At 26.3% G+C, this 21,249-nt stretch overlaps 2 protein-coding genes across 2 annotated transcripts in view; both read left to right on the top strand.

Annotated features, from left to right (window-relative positions):
- Positions 1-1,040: 1,040 nt before the first annotated feature.
- LOC103579480 (putative zinc finger protein 66) lies at positions 1,041-5,760 on the top strand. The gene is made up of 2 exons (XM_008560888.2): positions 1,041-1,503; positions 2,052-5,760. Exons 1-2 carry the CDS (start codon positions 1,344-1,346, stop codon positions 3,956-3,958), a joined length of 2,067 nt encoding a protein of 688 aa, XP_008559110.1. The 5' UTR covers positions 1,041-1,343; the 3' UTR covers positions 3,959-5,760.
- A 4,478-nt stretch (positions 5,761-10,238) lies between these two features.
- The window catches only part of LOC103579482 (tachykinin-like peptides receptor 86C), a 50,246-nt gene continuing 39,235 nt past the window's right edge, over positions 10,239-21,249 (top strand). The window contains exon 1 of the mRNA XM_053739021.1: positions 10,239-10,533. Coding sequence (XP_053594996.1) covers positions 10,239-10,533 — 295 coding nt within the window. The remainder of the gene's footprint in view (positions 10,534-21,249) is intronic.

Genomic DNA, 21,249 nt, shown 5'->3' with positions numbered 1-21,249 from the left:
TATAATAGAAAAATATTTAAAAAATTAAAAAAAAACACTTGAGTGTTTGAACAAACCTTGGTGGAGAAATAATATGCAGAAGGGTGTCCTAATACACTTAGAGATTTAATTTAAATTGCTGTAAGTGTATTGCAGCTAAAAAACGTCACTTAACTGCTATTTCCCACCAGACGATGCCAGATGATTTTGCTCAGGAACTTGAAAGTTATCAGCATCAGCAATTCGCAACACTTTACACTAGCACTGATCACTCAACACTTAATGACAGCACAGACACTTTCCACTATTTTAATTTTACAAACACTAGACATTTTAATTAAACAATTACTATGAGCAATAAATTTAATGGATAATTTCGCGAATTAACTGCAATACTGGGTTTCAATTTAAATGTAAAGAAGGATCTTGACTACTACTGGCGTCGTCGATGATACTGACTGCCGCTATTGGACCACCAGCTGATACAAAACAATCGATTTTGCAATAATTCGATTCCCCCACTTTAGCAAAAATTTGAACGTTGAATGCAGCAACGCGCAGCAGCGCCAACGGCGCGAAATTTCAAAATTAAAATTTAATAATTTTATTAAAATTTATTTGTGTCAATAATTATATTAATTAGACCAAAAAAGTATACCCGAAATTTTTCATTTTCATCAATAATTTATTAATTATTTTTATTACTTGCGCGGTAAATTTGAATGTTCGAAAAGTAACTTATTAAAAATAGGAGAAAATTTACAAATCGTAAATCAAAATAAAATGGCCGCAAATATGACAGAAATATTTAAAATTCAATTGAAAAATTTTTTTATAATTACTAATTATTACAATGTAATTGTTGGTAAATATCAATAATAATTTTTGTATATATATTTAAACAGTTAGACAAATAAAGTAATGACATCTTGTATTTAAAAATGAGAGCTGTCACTTTGAATGAAAATTAAAAAAAAATAGATGGCATTACGTGACTATTCTGATTTATCTGGGAAATAAAAAAAACAATAATAATGATAATGATAACAATGTACTTTTAATCGATTGATATATTTATTTACTTAGTCTTTGTCTTTGTGTAGTCGTTTAATAAATTTATTTATTTTAAAATTGATAAGTTTTAAGTTACAAGTAACGAGTAAAAAGTGATATTAATTTATGATATAAGATTTGACAAATAACTTGAAGGTATTTTTGAATTTGAAAATTAAATTTGCGCACACAAGTTAACCTTGGAAACTAAAATAAATATGAGTTAATAGTGTTATGATAATGAGTAGTGAAATAATTAAAATTTAAATAAAAAAAAGCGGTGTTTTATTTTTAAGTTTTTAAATAAAATAATGAGTGAAGGTTGTCCTAATTGTGGACAATTAACGAATGCTTCTTGTTCACGTTTAATTGAAGATACTTGTGGTCATAAGAAATGTCGGATTTGTTTATTGTATGAAGAACAAGGTTGTAAAATTTGCGAGAAAGAGCAATTGGTTCCGTCAATTATTGGTAATTATTATTATTATTATTTTTATATATTTTTAGTTTTAGATTTAAGCGGCAAGTTTTTAAATTTTTAAATCTTTCTTGCAATAATAAAATAATTCAAAATTTATGGTCCTGAAGTTAACAAACAATTAAAAATTTTTAGATTTTTTTTTCAACAAATCAACTACAAAAAAAAAAAAATATGCACATGTAGAAAATTTGGAAAACTATAAATGCAATTTAAAAAAATTTTTTTTTTTTTTCATTATTTATCCTTTAAAAGAAAATCCAAAAATTATTAATGATCCTGAAGTTAACAAGCAATTAAAAATTAAAAATTTTTTTTTTTTAATAAATCAATATTAAAAAAAAATTAAAAACTAAAAATATGCACGTGCAGGAAATTTGAAAAACTGTTGGTGCCATTTTTTTAAATATTTTTTTTTTTCAAAATTTATCCTTTAAAAAGAAATAAAAAAATTATTAAACATCGGTTAACTTCTATATCATACAAATTTGTGGTACTCTGATATTTATTTAATAAAATATTTTTTTTTTTTTTTTTTCAGATTGTCAATATGATGAAAAAATATGTAAAAGTCCGTCGATTATTTTGGATATTTCAAATTCAAATTCCACAAAATTAATAAAACGTCACAATAATAATGAAGATGGTGATCAGTGTGATAAATATACAGACCTTAATATCAATATATCATCTGCAAGTGTTAATGCGCAAGAAGAAAAGATATTAAATACTGAAGGTAAAAAACTAAATAATTTAAAGTCAGATTTACTGGACAGTGAAAAAAATTCCGATGTATTAATCGGGGATGATAATTTTCTCAACTCCGATAAAGCCACAGTCGGGGAAACAAAATCCATTGTCGATAAAAATAAGAAAGTAAAGCAAAAAAAATTAGACCGTAGTCATATAATAGTAATACCTGGTAATCCCGAGCAGTACAAATGCAACATCTGCAACAAAATATTCCGTAACAAAAAGGGTAAATGTTATCACGATGTCTGCATAACTGGAATACGTCCTTACAAATGTAAAATTTGCGATCGTACCTTTGTTAAAAAGTCACACTACGAGTACCATGAGCGGGTTCACACGGGATACAAACCGTTCAAGTGCAGCCTCTGCGACAAAGCATTTCCACAGAAAAATAAATTGAATAGACATATGCTCACCCACAGTACAGAGAAACAATTTGTCTGCACAAAATGCGACAAGAGGTACAGCAAAAAAGACAATTTGAAAATTCACATGATGGTCCACAGCGGAACGCTTCCATACTCATGCGACTCCTGCGGTAAATCTTTTAGATTACGCGCTAATTTAAACCGTCATATATTTATCCACTCCAGCGAACGACCATACAAGTGTGAATTTTGTGAAAAAAGTTTCAAAGATAAATCTCTTTTGTCTAGACACAGACGCACGCATTCAAAAGAAAGACCTTACTCTTGCGCCCATTGCTCTAGAGTTTTTTTATCTAAGAGTGAATTGCGCAGACACTTGACCATTCACACTGATGTCAAACCTTTTAATTGTAATATTTGTAATACCGTTTTCCGACGTAAAGATAATTTGAACCGTCATGTCCGTCATCATCATTCTGAAGACGCTTCGACTCCCGTCGCGACAGCTGCGGTTTCACCCAAAGAAAAAATTAAAGTTAAAAAGAAAGTTAATAAAAGCCGAGAGAAGGGTAAAAGTAAAAGTGTATTGAAGAATAAAGAAGACGAGCGTAATGAAATAATAAATAATATAAACACTGTGCAGAATATAATATCAAGATGTGACGCTCGAGGTAACATTTACCCGGTCATTAGAGCTACCGGGGAATTAAGTAATGCGGTGTCTGTAATTAACGGCCCGATAAGTAAATTAAGGGCAGAGGACAAGGGTAAAATTGTTGGGGAAAAGAAGAAAGTTTTGACTTACACGGAGCCTATTTCCTCTGCAGAGGCGATTGTTATTAATCAGAGGATTGAAGAAAAATTGTACAGCATAAATCAAAGCCCGGGAACTTGTTACTATCGTGATTGTAATTCTAGTCGTATTAATGACGCGTCACATGTTGGAATGGGCATGGGCTTGGGTATGTCGGTCTTGCCTCCATTGAGACATAATTCACCGATACGCGCGGTCCCGAGGTACGAAAAGCGGCTGGATGGTAATTTTTCACCGCCAAAGAGTACAAGCTTTATTGAATTGAAAAGTACAACCGATTGTAAGACTAAGGGCAAGAGTGAGTGTCATCCCGGTGAAAGGAAGAGTAATATTAATGATAGAGAAGGAGTTTTTGAGGATGGTTTTGCTGAGAGGGCCAATTGCGTGTCGACTATTCAGAAAAATGTTGGGGTTGGAGTTGAAGTTGAAGGTAATAAAGAACCCAAGGGGTTTGAAACTCACTGGAGACGCAGGACTTTGGAAAATTTAAAGCCGCATATTGACTTGAACTAGACTAGATATTTATTTTAAAAACATTTTTTAAAATTTTTTTTATCGATTAATTAATCGGTATTTTTATTAAAATTGTTTTTAATGGAATTGAGGAAGTTCGAGCGAAATTAGTGAGTCATAGGTATCTGAATTCTTTTTAAATTTTCTTGAAAGTTACAAAAATTCATTATTTTAATTTATAACAATTAATTTATAAATCAATAATTATTAATTCGTTAATGAAGGAAAGTAATGAAATAAATTTGATATTTTTGACATGGTTTTATAAAAACATGAGACGATAGCGCGTTCTAACTTCTCTGATATCGATATTTGAATTAAAAGGAATAGTATATTATATATATTCAGGGAGGAAAGTAGAACCTTCCAACCCGCGTCTCTGAGCTGTCGTCCATTTTTGATTTTGCTTAAATAATCCGAGTGTCACAGCTCGGAAAGTAGAAAATTCATCAGGGACTGAACAAGCGGATAATAGTTTGTTGGGAACCCGAAAGATAATAAGTGAAGGAAGCCCTTTACATAGGGTATGGGAAAAAATTGCGTCTCACCACTTATCTCGACGCAACCTGATCACCAGTCTAAGGAACTGGTACCACGAGATGCTTTTCCAAGCCCACCGACCAGAGTCTCTTTATTTCCTGAGAATCTGAGATGGTGGTAGTGTTTGGTCCACAGAGGTGGTGGCTGTTACATACCCTGCGCAATGAGAATTTTTGATTATACCTCCAGTTAATGTCCACCTTAGTCCTCACTCCCGTAAAAAGGAGATGGACTTTGGTCTCGTTACATTAATTAATTTGAACCCGCGTGTATAATTACCTACCCGATCCAAAGGTGAGTCCTACCTTTCTCCGTGGTGTGTATACTATTTTTCACCAGATCTAATCAAAAAGTTTAAATTTTGGTCTCTGTTTGAGAGAAGAATGGCGCATGCGCTAGTTTTTATTATCTGTTTTCTCGTAGAAGATAAGAACGACTTTCTTCCCTCTAATCGGGGCAGGAATTTAAATTTTCGGCGCAGGTATGGTAAAATATTTTATATACACCATGGAGGAAGGTAGGAAACCCCAACCCTTTCCTCCCTAAGTGTGTAATATACTATTTCATCATATGAGCGCCAAAAGTTTAAATTCCTGATCTGATAAAAGGGAATAAAGTTGCTCTTTCCTTTTATGAGAAAACAAATGATAAAAATTTGCGCATGTGCCATTTTTCAAAAAAAAACAGAGGCAAGAATTTAAATTTTCAGGTTAGATCTGGTGTAAAACAGTATACACACCACGGAGAAAGGTAGGACTCGCCTTCGGCTTAGGTAGGCAATTACACACGTGGGTTGGAATGCCCTACTTTCCTCCCTAGGTGTGTAATATACTATTTAAATTAGATTTGCTCGAACTTCCTTAAGATTTTTAAAAATCAAAATTTTAAAATAAATTTATTATTTGAGAATTAAATTAAAATATTTTAAATAAAATTTGTGATAAAATAAAATTATTTTAAATGATTTTATGGTAAATAAATTGTGAGGTTAGATTTTATTCAAAATCAGATAAATTTATAGATTAAATCGAAATAATATTATTAGATTATTTTTTTATAATCTATTGATATTTTAATTGTGATATATTTATTATTATTATTATTATTTTTATTGATATTATTTTTTTAAGCGATTGTTGGGATTTTTAAAGAATAGAGTAAATTTATTTTTAAAATTTGTTGCAATATTTGAATTTGGCGGATAAATATAAAAAATTTAAAGTGTAAATTTATGTAAAAAAAAATTACTCATTTTAAAATTGTACTAAAAGAATAAATAAAAGCTACAGTTGATGAATAAAATGTAAGTTTTTTTTTTAATTAGTTTTTATTAAGACCCTGGACGATAATTTGTGGGCACGGAAATAGAAAAATGATAATTATGTCGTACAAAAATAATTTAGGTATTTTTATTACTAATTTATATGTAAATTTTTTAAAAAATTATAATTAATTTAAAAAAATGTTAATTTTGAGTTTCGTTTCAATTTTGAAAATTAAAGAATCATTTTTGTAAAAATTTATAGTCAGAGATTGCAGTATTTGAATTTAATGAACAGTAAAAAATAACGTTTGGGGTAAAATGATCTTAGTTGTAAATGTTTTTATAAAAACGTTGAAGAAAAATGTGAAATTTATCCACTGGAAATTTATGGCTTTTTATTAAATTGAATCTTATCGGCAAGAAATATCTTTTATTTAATTTTTAAAATGAAAATCTAACAAATAAAAAATTTTATACCAAACGGAAAACGATGAGAATGTAAAGCAGCTCTTGGACTTTGAACGTCATCTTTATATTATAAAAGCAAAAGATCGAATGATAGAGAACTGCCGGTATCAGAACATAAAAGAAAAAAATAAAAAGCGACAGAGTTAAAGAAATAAAATGACAACTTTGTTGAATGGAAATCAGAATTCAATTTTTCAGTCTCTTTGATAGTTTTTTCTGCTTTGTTTTTTTTTTTTTAATATCTTGAATTTTTCATAACGATATTTTTTTTTTTTTAAGTAAACTAGGAAAAGAAACAGTCAAAAACAGGAATTCAAATTTTCATGGCTGCCCGATTTTTTTACGTTAAAAATTGGCATTTACTGGGTTTTAAATTTAAAAAGCCGTCCTGTTGCCTTACTTTAGTTTTTTTATTTGAAAAAAAAAAAAAAAAAAAAAAATACTTTGATCTGTTTGAGATTTTTATCTTCTCGTATCTGTGCGGCTACAAAAGGACTATCTTGTTTTCTGACGTAGGGTATGGAAACAACCACGTGGTCGTTTAAAGTCAAAAATCATCCGATCAGATTTTAACTGCAATCGAATCCGCTAACTTTTTTTTCTCGATTTCAATCGCGGGAAGTTAAAAAAAGGTCTTGAAATATTTACTTATCTTAATAATCGTGGAATAAATTGGCCACGCGAGAGAATGTCCTTACAATTTTTAATAAAAAAAAAAAATTATAGTCCACTTAAACTCGGGCCATTTTCCCGCTAATAAATTCAAATTTTTAATAAAAATAAAATTAAAATTTTCTCAATTAGTTTTTTATTTTACCCCATTTTTTTCAGTATGTATCACAATAAAATAATTTAATTAAAAATATGTAAAAAAGTAATGTCACTTTTCATAAAAAAAAAATTTTTATCCCACCTCACTTTCAACAAAAATAATTTAAGAGACTGCGGTAAAAAAATCGTAAAATTTTTTAAATTATTCAAATGTCACTCAGAATTTACACTGTTCGCAACAATAATAACAATAATAATAAAAGTAAACTCTTATACTGTAGGATGGATCGGATATCCTATTCTCGGTATCCCAAATATCCGAAGGAAAATTTATTACTGAGATAAAATATTTTACAGGTATATCTAGACCCATAGTCTTATAAAACTTTTATCAACGGAAATTAATACCCATAGATGAAGATAGAGACAAAATAGACCCGCAGTATTTTTTTAAGACACTATATTACGGGGTAACAAGGACATGGGTAAATTTGGCTGACCAAAAGTTAGTCGTAGTTATAAATAAATTAAATTTTTGAATATTTGAATTTTCGCGCGCGTAAAAATTATTTAAAAATAAAACTCGTGGAAAAACTGTCGTCATTTAAATTTCATTAGATAAATAGGATAAACGTAAACATGCGTGCATTGTACATAATGCATTACACAAATCCATGCATATATATGAGATAAATTGATAACATATCAAAAGTAAATTAATCTGGTATTAGCCTAGAGGATTGTGGATAAAGTTACTCATCAAACTAATCATCAATAGCTCATTTATTTGATATCATGTTGGCAAATATCCGTGTTATATATTTACATAGACCGGGGCACAACGGTCCACCTTCAATATTTTATTGAAAAAAAATAACAATAATTTATTCGTCGAAAATTCTGTAATAATTTAGAGTTTATTTAAAATCCGGAAGCAAAATAGAGCAGGGGTTAAAGAAGAGAGAAAAATCTAAAGAAATAAAAATATTTATTTATGAAACAGAAATATATATTTTATAATTTTTTTGTACTGTTAAGAAATAAAATATTTTTTTTTATAAAAAATATTTTCAGAGATAACACATCAGAAGTTTGTTTAATGTACGGGAAATTGAAGTATGACCTGTGCGAAAAAATATATATGAAATATAGCCAATACATTGGTACATATAGTTACATATTTATTTTTTTGTATGAGGAATGGTAATGAAGTCCAAAAAAATAAGATTTTTTAAAAATAATTTTAAATATCAAGACATCGTACCCCGAAAAAAATTATTTTTTTTTTATAAAAATTATTGATTCATGCTTAGGTGGACCGTCATGCTCCGATATCTTATATATATAAAAAATATTTATACAAAATTGATGATTTAATTACTAAGTATTAAATATTTATATATAAATTTAATTACATAAAAATTATGGGCATTCTCACCCCCCCCCCCTCCTCCCACACTTTTTAAAAATATTCAATCACTTTCAATCATCATATCGGTATTAAAATTTTATTAATTTAAAAAAAAATTGAAGCAATAGTTGAAAAAAGAACAGCGGTTACAAACTCGTCGAGTAATGGATTAAAAAAAAAAATACTTACGGTTGTTATTAATTAGAAGTCAAACAAAATTTGGTAAATAAATTTTACCCTACAAAATTTTATATTTCAAATTAAAATATCAAGATTTTACTAAAAATTTATTTAACAAATTTCTTCTAATTCCTAATCAATATCAACTCTAAATAATTTTTTTTTAAAATCTATATCTCAGGAAAATTGTAACTACGGTCGCCTTTTTTTCAATTAATGCTTCAATTTTTTTTTTATTTAATTGAATATTTTTAAAAAGTCGGGGGAAGAAGAGGGTTGTATAAGAACGCCCTTAGGACAAAAGTTGTTTTCTACTGATAATTATTGGAAAAACATAAGATTTTTATATTAAATTAAATTTCCTGTTAGTTCAACTGTCCCCTGTAAATAAACCAAAATATTAATTTATCCCTAGATGATTTAGTAAAAAAAAAAAAAAAAAAAAAAACACTATTGACATTTTTTTTGATGAGCCCAATTTACCCTTTTCCTCTCTATTTGCCTTAATACTAAAAAAAATAATGATAAAAAAAATGCTTGCAGTGGAAATAAAGATGAATTTTCGCGCGCAAATAAAAATTTAAAAAATGTATATATCCTTTTATAAAATAAATATATCTTTTTATACGAAGAAAAATTTTGATTAGTTATTATTGGGATTGCACATTTGTATATTCAAACAGATGTGATAAGGGTGTAATAAGTGAAAGAGGGGTAAAATGTATAGATATAACAATCTGCGTGCGCATTCTTTGAATGAACGTGCTTTTGAACGTCAGTATCTCCTGCGGTGTTCTCGAGACCAGAAACTCGTGATATTTATAAATTAAATATGAATGAAAAATTATATTTAAGTATAATAAAAACAAAAATAAAATAAATTAATTTATTAATTAAAAAAAATTCCCATTGAATTTTTTGTTAAAAAAATTTTTTTTAAAAATTTTTGAATGAAAAATAAAAAATTTAATTTTCTAAGTGATTGATAATTAAAAGAGTCAATTAATTTATAAGTTAATAAGAAATCATAATGGATGAAAATAATAATTGTTTTTGTTTTTGTTGCGATGATAAGACTCGGTCGGGAATAAAGAAGGATTTGGACAATAGAATTTAAATGTGAAAAGACGAACAAGAAGTGATGAAAACTTTTGATAAGTCAAGAGTAATACTAAGTTTTAGTCAAGACAGACAACTATTTATGCTATTCTATGCATTTAATAATAGCCGAAGTTTAAATGAAGCATCAGAGACTTGGAGATGATAATGATAAAGGCATGATTATATTTTTTTTTGTACTTTGTAGTTCAGTACTTTGTTAATTAGCACTTTGTTAATAAATTAAATATTTTATAAAGTAATTGTTAATGATAATAAATAAACTGATTGATTAGTTGATAAAAAAATGGCACAGTGGAGTTATAAAAATAAATAATTACTGTGATTGTAATAAATATCAATGTATTGTTAATTAAAAAATTTTTAAATTATTTTGTGTAAAAAATATTGTGATAAATAAATTTTATAAAAATTTATTTTTAAAAAATGTTCCAGTAAAATTACTAAAAACTTATTTTTTAAAAATAAAAAATTTAAAACGAATTTTAAAAATAAATTATTACTTTGTAAAATATAAAAATAAAATAATGAATTCTGATAGTATAAATAGATTGTACAATTGCACTGCAAAAATACTCGATCAAAATATATCGATATTACAAGAATTAAATCGTAGTCAATTGTTATCAGTTCTCGATCAAGTGTTGGTTAATTCGGAAAAACGTGAATTAGTACGAGAAAATTTAACCGAGTGTTTATTTATTGGGCAAGAACGTCCCTTCGATTTACCATGGTGGCAAAAATTGTCATGGTCATGTGTCTTTGCCATCATACTTGTTGTTGCGACCGGTGGAAATATAATCGTCATGTGGATTGTACTAGGTAAATAGAATAACTCATATATTTACACATTATCCATTACTAATATTATTACGTATGCACGAGATAAATTGATAACATTTCAGAAGTTAATTAATCTGTTATTAGCTCACAGAATTGTGGATAATTACTCATTTCCGATAAATTAACAGATCATTTATTTGATGGCGTGCTGGCAAATATTAATATTAATATTTATTATTTATATATAATGTTGATATATGACTATATTACTTTATATAATATCTAAATAAAAGGAAATGTGTGCAAAACATTTGGTGAAAATTTTTTTTTTCAGAAACTTTTCAGCGAATCTAAAATATTGTTGGTCACGAAAAATATATACGATATTTTCTTTACTATATTTAAATTCCCGCACGAAAATATAAATATATATAACTGAAAAATAGTATATCCGGCTTATATTTTTTACTATTGTCGTGGGCATCCTATTTTGCAGGTATATATATTCCCGGGTGTATATTTTTTGTATAGGATTTATATAACTTATAGATCTTCTAATTTTTTTTTTTAACAATATTGCAAATGTATTTTTTCGCTTAAATTTGATGTAAACAATTTTATTACGCAGTCAAAAATATTGTGTGTCTGTTAAATCAACACATTTCATTATTTGACTAGAAAATTTTAAACTAATCTACAACTCATCAGTTTAAATATTTATTGGCTTGAAACTAAACTCAGTCAGGGTTCAAAAATAATTCGAATTTTGTGTGACCGTTTCTAATACACAATTTATGTTTATTCAAACACAATATTTTCTATATTGTATAGTCATTTTTAGGGGGGGGGGGTTACGTAGGGGAAAAAAATTGTTTTCTATAGAAAACATGTATGTTGACTGGAAATTCGGTTTAATTACTTCAAATATAAGTCAAAAATAGAAAATTCTCTGCATTCAAATGCACATAAATTTGTTTTTTTTAGCGGTCGCGTTTTGCCTGCCTCCCCTCATATATATATTTATATAAAAAGATTTCTGATTTGTTTTATAAAACATTATTGCATTACTGAGTATTTAACGTATGATTAATTATGTTTATTTTCAATTTACATCAGTTTGTATTAGTATACAAGCAAATAATCTGTTACGGTCAAGAAATTAATTGTTAATTCCAATTTTAATGATGGCAATAATAATAATAATAATATATTGATTAAGTTAAGTTTGTTATGAGTACTGGTCACCTTTTGTCAAAAGTCTGTCTGTTTACGGTTATATACATTTATATATTACTAATTAAAATATGAAGTTATGTTCAACTTAATTGGATTATTTTACTGCGGTGTACAGTAATGTTGATTTTTTAATTATTACTATGAGTTGGCTGAAGTTATAGAAGTAAATTTAAAAATTAATTGTTATTTACTCAACTTTTTTTTTTAAATTAATTTTGACACAATAAATTGAGGCTCAATTTTTTTCAACCATACCTGCGTTCAAAATTTTAATTTCTGCCCCGTTTAGAGGGAAGAAAGTCATTCTTTTCTTTTTTGAGAAAACAAATGATGAAAATTAGCGCATGCGCCATTTTTCAAAAAAACAAAGGTAAAAATTCAAACTTTCAGGATGATCCTGAATCTAACCGACAATTAAAAATTTTTTTATTTTATTTTAAACTATTTAATTACAAAAATTGAAAAACTAAAAATATGCACTTGTAGAAAATTAAAAAAACTTTAAGTGCAATTTTTTAAAATATTTTTTTTTGTTTTTTTATATAAATTTATCGTTTTTAAAAATTCATAAAATTATTAGATGTCGGTAACTTCAGTATTCTTTCAGGTACAGATTTGGTGAAAAATCGTATACTTGGTGTGTAATATACTATGATAATCTAATTTAAATCGGGACAAAGTTTTTTAAAAAAATTATAAGAGGGTAAAATGGACATTACGATATCAAAATTAGAAAAAAAATTTTTTTTTTTATAGTAAATTTTAATTTTCTGATTTAAATGCAAATGTATCTGAATAAAACGTTTTTGCGGGATCAAGAGCCAGTCAATGGTGAAGGTATCGAACTATTTCGAAATACAAGTAAATAGATAATTTATTTTCCACACGATATATTTTAATTACCCAGACAACCCCAACTGACCAATCACAATCAGGGTCGAAAGTTAGAGTTAATGGTCCATGGGAGTTTTTGAAACGATTAAGTACGAAAATTCAAATAAAAGCTCGTTATTTAATGATTACATCCATAAATTTTAAATTATTTATTGATAAATAAATTCTTTAATTGTGTGAAGATAAAAAATGAAAAAAAATAAATTCAAAGCAATCTTTCATTTTTAAAATTTTTTTAAGTTCCCAATGTTCATATATTTGTATTAAAAATGAAAAACCCGCACATAAATAATATATATGTCCCATATAGCCAATGCATTGATCCATATATGTCACATATTTTTTTATATGAGAATATTTTAATTTAAATTAATGGGAATCTCAATAATTTTTTTTTTTTTTTTAATATAAATATATAATAATATGAAATGCGTGTTTACGTTCATGCTGAGTAATATTAAACATTAAAAATTAAATAGTGGCATGCAAAACCTGGACAATGAAAAGAAAAACAATTATTTATTTATTGAATTTGAAAAAATAATAAAGCAGATTTTAAAAAACCATCTTATTATAAAAAACCGGTGGTTTCAATAAAAAGTTTCTATCGGTTTAATGCAGCTTTTAGTTTGTAGTCCAAGTATATAAAGTAAAAAAGCTAATGCCCTTTGATTGAGTTTTTTTTATTGATGAAATAACTTAGTATAAATGGTATAATATCATGGATCTTTTCATCAAATGACAGCCTTCGATATAATCACGGTTAATACTTTTTCGGTATATCGTTGAATCAATTCTCTCTTTAATGGATTCCCAGTCACTAATCGGTCTCTTTTTATTCCATAGAAAAATTCAAAGCACTAAATACCCTGGGGAATTATATTACTATTTATTTCTTTTCATGTCTAAGTACTTTGTAAAATTATTATTTTATTAATTTTTTTTTTTTTTTTTCTTTTTCTTTTATTATAAAAGTTAATAAATAGTAAAAGTTAAAATATTGATTCGAGCCTGATGAAAAGATGGTTCAATAAATTATAAAGGAACCGCGTTAAGAGATGATATATGTGCGAAATAGTTTTATGAAAGTTTTTATGTAACAGTATGTACTATTTTATGCAGATTTACAGTCATAAAATAAAAGTTTTTTTTTTGGAAACTCGAATAACTTAAAAACAACAAAACTTTTTGAAATTTTCCATAGAAAGAAGTTTAAAGCTGCTTATTGTAGTAAATGTATACATGTTTAGTTGATTTTTTTTTTATTAAAAGGAAGTACTTGTATATCATTAATCAATTAAATTGTTTTTTAAACAAACTAATTAATTACTGCGAAAAAAATGTAATGTGAAAAAGTTGATTTATCTTAAAATGAAATTTACAGCGAAACTATAGGTTTTGGAAAAAGATGTTTTGAACAAAAGTTCTAGGAAATTTAATTTACTACAAAAAAGGTTCTTATAATTATTGACGTATCCTTGATAGTTTTAGAGATAATTAATAAAAAAGGCATCAACTAGTTTGAGTATAATTTATCAAAATTTATATTTCTTACTTTGATTTATTCTTGCGTCTAAACAATCGGGTATATGTAAAAATGTAATAAGACCTTTTTTGTAGAGAATTTAATTTCCTACAAAATTGTTTCTATACATTTTTATGATATCTCTGTTAGTTTAGCAGTAATTTTTATTTTTTCGCAATAACTTTTAAAAGTAAATTTGAAAGTGTGATAAAAAAATGTATACTTTGTAAAAAATTGAATCAACGCTCAGTTATGCGAAATAGGGTTATGTTAAACTTTTATTTTTATGTATGTATGCATATTGTATAGAGATATAATATTACTGCGAAAAGAACAAGAAAAATATTGTGGGTAGTTTTTAAAATTTATGATATAATAAAAGTTTATAATTTAGTGTCTTTCAATCCATGTATAATAAAAGATCAACAAGTACTTTGTGAAATACTTTGCATTATCAATAACTTTATTTTTCATATATTTTGAAATATATATTAGAGCGGTGCTTCTGTAATTTGAATATATGATATATTAATTTTTTAATAGAATTTAAAATTAGTTTTTAAAATAAGACTTTTAAAATAAATTTTTAATTTTAATTCCTTTAAAAGGAAATGGAACCGAAACTTTTGTTATTTTAAATCAGACCGTAAGCTTGAGTAATAAAATTTTAAAAAGTATCCAAGTTGCAGAAATATATTTTCAGTTGAAATTTAGGGTGTAATTAAAAAAAAAAATTTCAATTTCTTTAGTATCTTTTTTTTATAATTAAATTTTGACAAAGTTACAAAATAAAAATATTTAGCACTGAATTTTTCAACTCTTAATAATGAAGAATTCAAAAAATAATTTGAGTTCAGGAAAAAAAAAATTATCTGACATTTTGATAGTAAGAAAATTTTTGAATTTCAAAAGTAGAATTAAACTTTGTGTGGAATATCGGATAGTAAAAAAATTTATCAACTAAAATCTTCTAAGTTCATTGTTTGAAAAATCCCTGGTGTATATTAATAATGATAGTTGGATTTTCTTTAACAATATACGCTCATATTGCGCACATACAGTTGCAGAAGAATGGAACGGTAGCAAACTTTCAAAAGTAATCTCTCGAGATGTATTCTATATTAATGTTTATATCTATACATAGAAGAAAGGATATATTTTCTCAATTTATCAGTCAGTATTGTATTTTGTATTGTCAGTTGTCAGATAATAGTCTATGCTAATTTTGACTTTGATGAATCGATTTATTTTGTAAAGTAAAGTTTTAAAAATCACTTTACTATAACTTTATATATATATATATATATATATATATGGAAGGTGGTATTATAATGCAAAGTGGCGGGTTAATTCAAATTTCAAATTTATCTACCGGATGAAAAACGGGTTCAAATTTCAAAAAAATTGTTTTTTAATTATATCTGCATTCATTTTTGAATTTTTTACTCTAAAAATTTTGATTTGCGCATAGAAACAAAAAAAAATATTTCGCTGTAGACTAGCGGGCGAAATTTACATTAAAAAAATTTATGTAATTTAAATAATATTTTAATTGTCAGTTGATTTTACAACAGCAACTTTAATTTAAAAATTTTCTTTAACTGTTTGAGTTGGGCCAAATTTTTTTCCAGTAGACCATTTTTTTCTTGTTATTTTTTGAAGTTGACCTGACTTCCCTCAATACCTGATGTCACACTGACCACAATTTTGTGTTTAATAAACAAAAAAAAATTGCAAAAATGAATTTCTTTCTTTTGATCTTCTCTGAAGTGGCCCAATTCCATATATATGAATATATATTTGAAATATAAATATATCAAATTTATTCACCATCTAAAGTGATAGTTTTTTTTCATTCACAACCATTTTCTTTTTATCTTTTTCATGCCATGGAACAATGAACTGATCGATCAATATTTGCCCCTTTAAAATATTTTCCTTTTTTTCGCGCGTCTCGATCTCGAGGTTTTTTTATTCCAACTTTTTTAACTGCAGTTCGAGGATATAAATTATCCTACTAAAGTCCTACTAGTGCTCAAAAAGTATTCTCATTTGTTTTTAAATAATTGCTAAATCGATTTCGATTTACCGCGACCAGTTTTACTACCGATTATATGTTTTGCATGTTACTGTATGTGTATATCTGTCAGGGTATTTGTAGTACACGAGTTTAGTTTATGTTAAATTGCCCTCTATACTCTTGGGAGAATCGAGGCCAGTTCAATAATTTTCCCATGTAAATCATACCTACATTAGTCATCAAAAAAATAATACAATTTTTTTTTTATATATTTTATACATCAGGGATTTACACGAAAAAAAATTACACGTTTTTGTAAGAAAAAAAAAATACTAGAATTTGTTTTTTAATTAATAAGGGAGGCTGGGAATATATGAGACATCGTATCGAAATGAAAAAATTTTTTTTTTCAAAAGAAATCAAATAAAATGGAGGAAGTCGGTCACCCAAAATTCAATGGACGATAAAATTTTTAGTCGACAAATTTCTCTGCCAAATTATGAAAATTTTTTTATAAAATAAATTTAAAAAAAAAAAAAAAAATATTTAGGTAACATTTTGCAAGAGAAAAAATACGACAATTTTTTAAAAATCATAAGTGTGAATGTAGCAGACATCAGAAAAATTTTAAATTATCAATAAGTGTACACGGAAACAAATGATGCTTAAAATTTGAATAGTTTGTAGTTGATTTTCGATTTAAAATTAGCATATTCGATACTAATATCAAACCAGGATCATTACATATATTACAAAATGGCTATTATTGATATTCAAATTTGATACACATAAAAGGGCAAAATTTGTAATTTCGTATATTAAAATTAATATGAAAAAGAATTTATGTATTGATATCTACAGTTATTACTATTCAAATAAACATTGAAAAATTTTAAAAAAGAAGAACCGAAAAATTAGTAAACGCACATATTAATATATAAAGATCTAGTATACGAATTTTTCATTTTATTATTTACCACTTATTCTATATATGTATATAATAAATTAATTTATAATAACGAATAAATAACATTTTATATTAATTATTAGTCAATGGGATAGAATTTATAAAATATGAGTTTAAAATTTTTGGTATTTTTATGTGCAACAAAATCAGTATCTAGGATACTAATTTTTCATTTTATTATTTGCCACTTATTCGATTTATATATATTGTAAATTAATTTATAATGATGAATAAATGATATTTTAAGCTAATAATTGATCGGTGATATCGAATTTATGAAATGAAAGTTTGTAACTTTTTCAATTTTCGGCTGGAAAAATCAGTATCTAAAATAGCAATTTTTAATTCAACCAATCATTATTTTTTAATAGATTCTGCCATAAATTAATTAACTTTCACTTATAAGTCACGTATTATACCTAAAAGTAATAATATTAACTTACTTTTTGAAATAATTGACAGTAGTTTTTAGGAATCTACAAAAATTAGTAAACTACTTTGCATTGCACATAATAGTATTAATTATTGATAACAGATTCCACTTTTTACTATTATTTATTAATTTTTAGTATTCTGTTATTGCCGTGCAGTAAATAATTAATACAATAAAATTTGAAAAAATGCGCACTTAAAAAATTTTGCAATTAATAAGTGCATTTTTTACAAATATTTTTTTTTTTATTATTTACCCTATTTATTTATAATTTTAAATTTGTCTGAAGTCTGCTACATTTAAACTCGTGAAAAATTGCAATTTTATTTAAAAAAAAAAAAAATCGGATTTTTTATTTTTATTAAAATTTTTTAAAAGAATATAAAAATAAAAATTTACGATATTTTTTGTCTACTAAACGTTTAATAATTTTTTTAGTCAGAAGCCAAGTTGGAGCCATTACATATCAAACTTATTAGATTCCGTGATTACGGCATGACACGCCTGTCTTGCAGTATATAATTATACTAACTAAGATTTGACCTTCGGATATCACTATCAAAAGTTTAGCATGCAAAGTACCCCATGATCCGTATATGGATTATGGATATCAACGTCCTCTGAGAGTTGAGCCAACCCAGAAATTGGATAACCTCTCTTAAACTTTGTAGCATGTTTTAGCATAAAATAATAAACAATTTCGTAATATTCGCGCCTTACACTGCAACGGGTCAGTCATTGGCTTAATGAGCTAACTTTAAACTTTGACAACTTAGTCATCCGAAATGCGACTCTCATTTTATAAAACACATTTGTAAAATTAACTCTTGAAGAGTACAAAAACAAAATTTATTTTTTCATTAAAGACTATTTGATAAAATGAAACGAGAAAGCAGTTTTAGAGGAAACTATCTTTGTTATTGTCTCGATTAAATGTTACTAGTCTTTCTAATGTAATTGGTTTTATTTCGTTAAATTGTTTTTAGCTTTCTGGACGAAACTTTAACTTACCGGGTCAATTGTTGTACTTAATTACAAATTGACAGCTCAATTCATTTTATTTTTTATTCACTTTCATTAAATAGTCGGAAATAAGAAAAGACTAGTTATTTTTAAATTAAATTTCTGACGAAACTATAAATTTTAGAAAAAAATGTTTTAAACAAAAGTTGTAGGAAATTTAATTTACTACAAAAAAGGTCCTGAGACTTGTGACCGTATCTTTGATAGTTTCGAAATTACAGAGATTTATTAAGGATCAATTGATTTTTGAAAATTGTCAAAATTTATTTTCTTAATTTAAGTTGCAATTACGTCAGAAAAATTGAACTTATGAAAAAATTTTATGAAAACTTTTTGTAGAGAATTTAATTATCTATGAAATTGTCTATATACATTTTTGTCATATTAATATTAGTTAAGTCAGAATTTTGATTTTTCTACAAAAACTTTTCGAAATGTAAATTTTTAAGTTAGTAATAAAAAGAAAAAGTTTTTTTTTAAAAAGTGAAGGTACTGCCATCATATATATGAGGAATTATAACATGACAGAATTATTCACTCACTTCTACTCATTAAAATTTCTTGCATGCAGTCTATAAGAAAATAACATGGAGTGTACATTATTGTACTTGATATTGCAACAGAGTCACGATACTTTTAAATCCTGGGTAAGGCAAAAATAATTAATTAAACATGATATAGATTACTTATATAACCATTAAAAATAATATCACTCATTTTAAAGGCATTAATTGCGTATTCTTAGTATTATAATGATGAATAATTATTGCTTCATACATTTTAATTTCCATAAAATATGTAAAGGAGTGCTAGAATTTTTTTTCCAATATGAAAAATTTTTTTTTACTTTTCATGTGTAATGCACACCTCAAGCGCGAAAGCGCTGAGGTTACTTTATGATCGCTCTAAATTTTTTGACTCATTCACTTACATTAAATTATCTCTAGATTTTTTCGATTACACTATAATGGGTCAAATTTTTTACCAACACAAAGACAATTTATTAAAGAATAATTTCAGCCCAATATTAAGTCGATTAATTATTCCATTAATTAAATATAAATTATTTTAATCCCAGAAACACGAGTCGTCGATTGTCCTGTATGAAAGTTAGTAAACCAAATAACCCTCGATAGACACAATTAACCGGCCTAACCTTTTTTTTATTATCTTTGTATTATTGATCACAAGAACCCTATTGAAAATCACCATCTAAATCCGTCTAGTTTAATTGTAATTAAATAAAATAATAAAACTGATTTTTCATGAAAAATTTAGCTGCCATTTTTATTTTTACTATTGTTATTACAAAAGTAAATTTTTTTTTCTTTTTTTCTTACCATTAACTACTGACAGCAGCACTAGCGTAAAACAGTAGAATTGAAAAAAAATAACGACATCTACAATAAAAATGCGGGATATTTAAAAAAAATTTTAATAAAAAGAAAAAATTAAACTGGAATTGAGAAATTAAAAAATTAAATTGAAAATTCAAAAGTTGAATAAAAATTCAGGATAAAAAAAAAAAAATAAAAGTAATGATTAAAAATAATATGAGTGATTGAGGTGTGCAATTTTGGATTTTCCAACTTTTTTTTGTAATAAAACAATGAAAAATAATTAACACTGCACTTAATTTTGTCTTTAAAAGTTTTTTTTTCATGATTTTCAATCGAAAAGTACTTGGATAGTAAACTTTTTGCACGAAAATATATATATATTCCAGAAAATAAGTATATATGTAGCTTATATCTTTAGTATTGTCGTACGTACGCTATTTTGCCGGCATACATTCCTGGATATATATTTTTTCGTATGGGTTCGAGTCCTGACCTCTCAGAAAATGTTTTTTCGGACTCGCTTGAGTTAGATTTCAGCTTGTGAGCATTCTTCGACACCCAAACAATGCAGCAGAGCAAAATTTATGTCGATTGAACTTTTTTAAAAAGATTTTCAATCGGAAAATACTTGGACGATACCAAGATAGCATTCTTCAACCAAACTAAACACTCTTTCTACCGACCGTCTGATTTGCTACAGAATAGACGGAAACTGTTTAGAAAGTCTGTCAATATTTTTTGAAGCTCAAACTTATATACCCTAATGGATGCTAGGTTTCAAAGCTCAAAAACAGCGGAAAAGTTTGGGGCTGCTTTAAAGTGTCAGCCCGTCTTTAAGTTTTTCTCTCCTCTAATCAATAAATACTCGTTAATTACACGATTATTTAAACTTTATGTTCAATAATCAATTTTCAAACTTAAAATTTTTTTTTCTCAAAGTCTACTAAATGTTACGCAGTCATAGTTAATTTTTTTGCAATTAAATTGTGAAGACGTAAAATATATAAATTAATTAAAATACTTAAAGTGTATAGTAATTTTTTTTTTTTTTTTAAATAAAGTACTGAATAATTGAAATCAAGAAGGATTTTGTTAAAAAGATTTCCGATACTTTCAACAAAAAAATGTACTACGAAATTTTTTTGACTACATTCAACAGGATAGAACATAATTAAATTTGCCCGATCTTGTAGATGCCACTTAAATCACAAGAAATTCCTTTAAGGAAGTCAAATGTCTTCTAGTATTTCTCTTCTTTTTCTTTACAGTCAACTCCAAATTACAAATTCAATTTTATGCAAGTAGTATACAGTATAC

This window comes from Microplitis demolitor, chromosome 5 (genome assembly GCF_026212275.2).
Source record: "Microplitis demolitor isolate Queensland-Clemson2020A chromosome 5, iyMicDemo2.1a, whole genome shotgun sequence".
Lineage (NCBI taxonomy): Eukaryota > Metazoa > Arthropoda > Insecta > Hymenoptera > Braconidae > Microplitis > Microplitis demolitor.
The sequence above is the reverse complement of the archived record's forward strand: the minus strand, read 5'-3'. Positions and strand labels throughout refer to the sequence as shown.

Coding starts and splice junctions, on each gene's coding strand:
- LOC103579480 (XM_008560888.2), top strand. CDS start 1,344: ATGAGTGAAGGTTGTCCTAATTGTGGACAATTAACGAATGCTTCTTGT. Junction 1,504..2,051: donor ATTGGTTCCGTCAATTATTG/GTAATTATTATT, acceptor TTTTTTTTTCAG/ATTGTCAATATGATGAAAAA.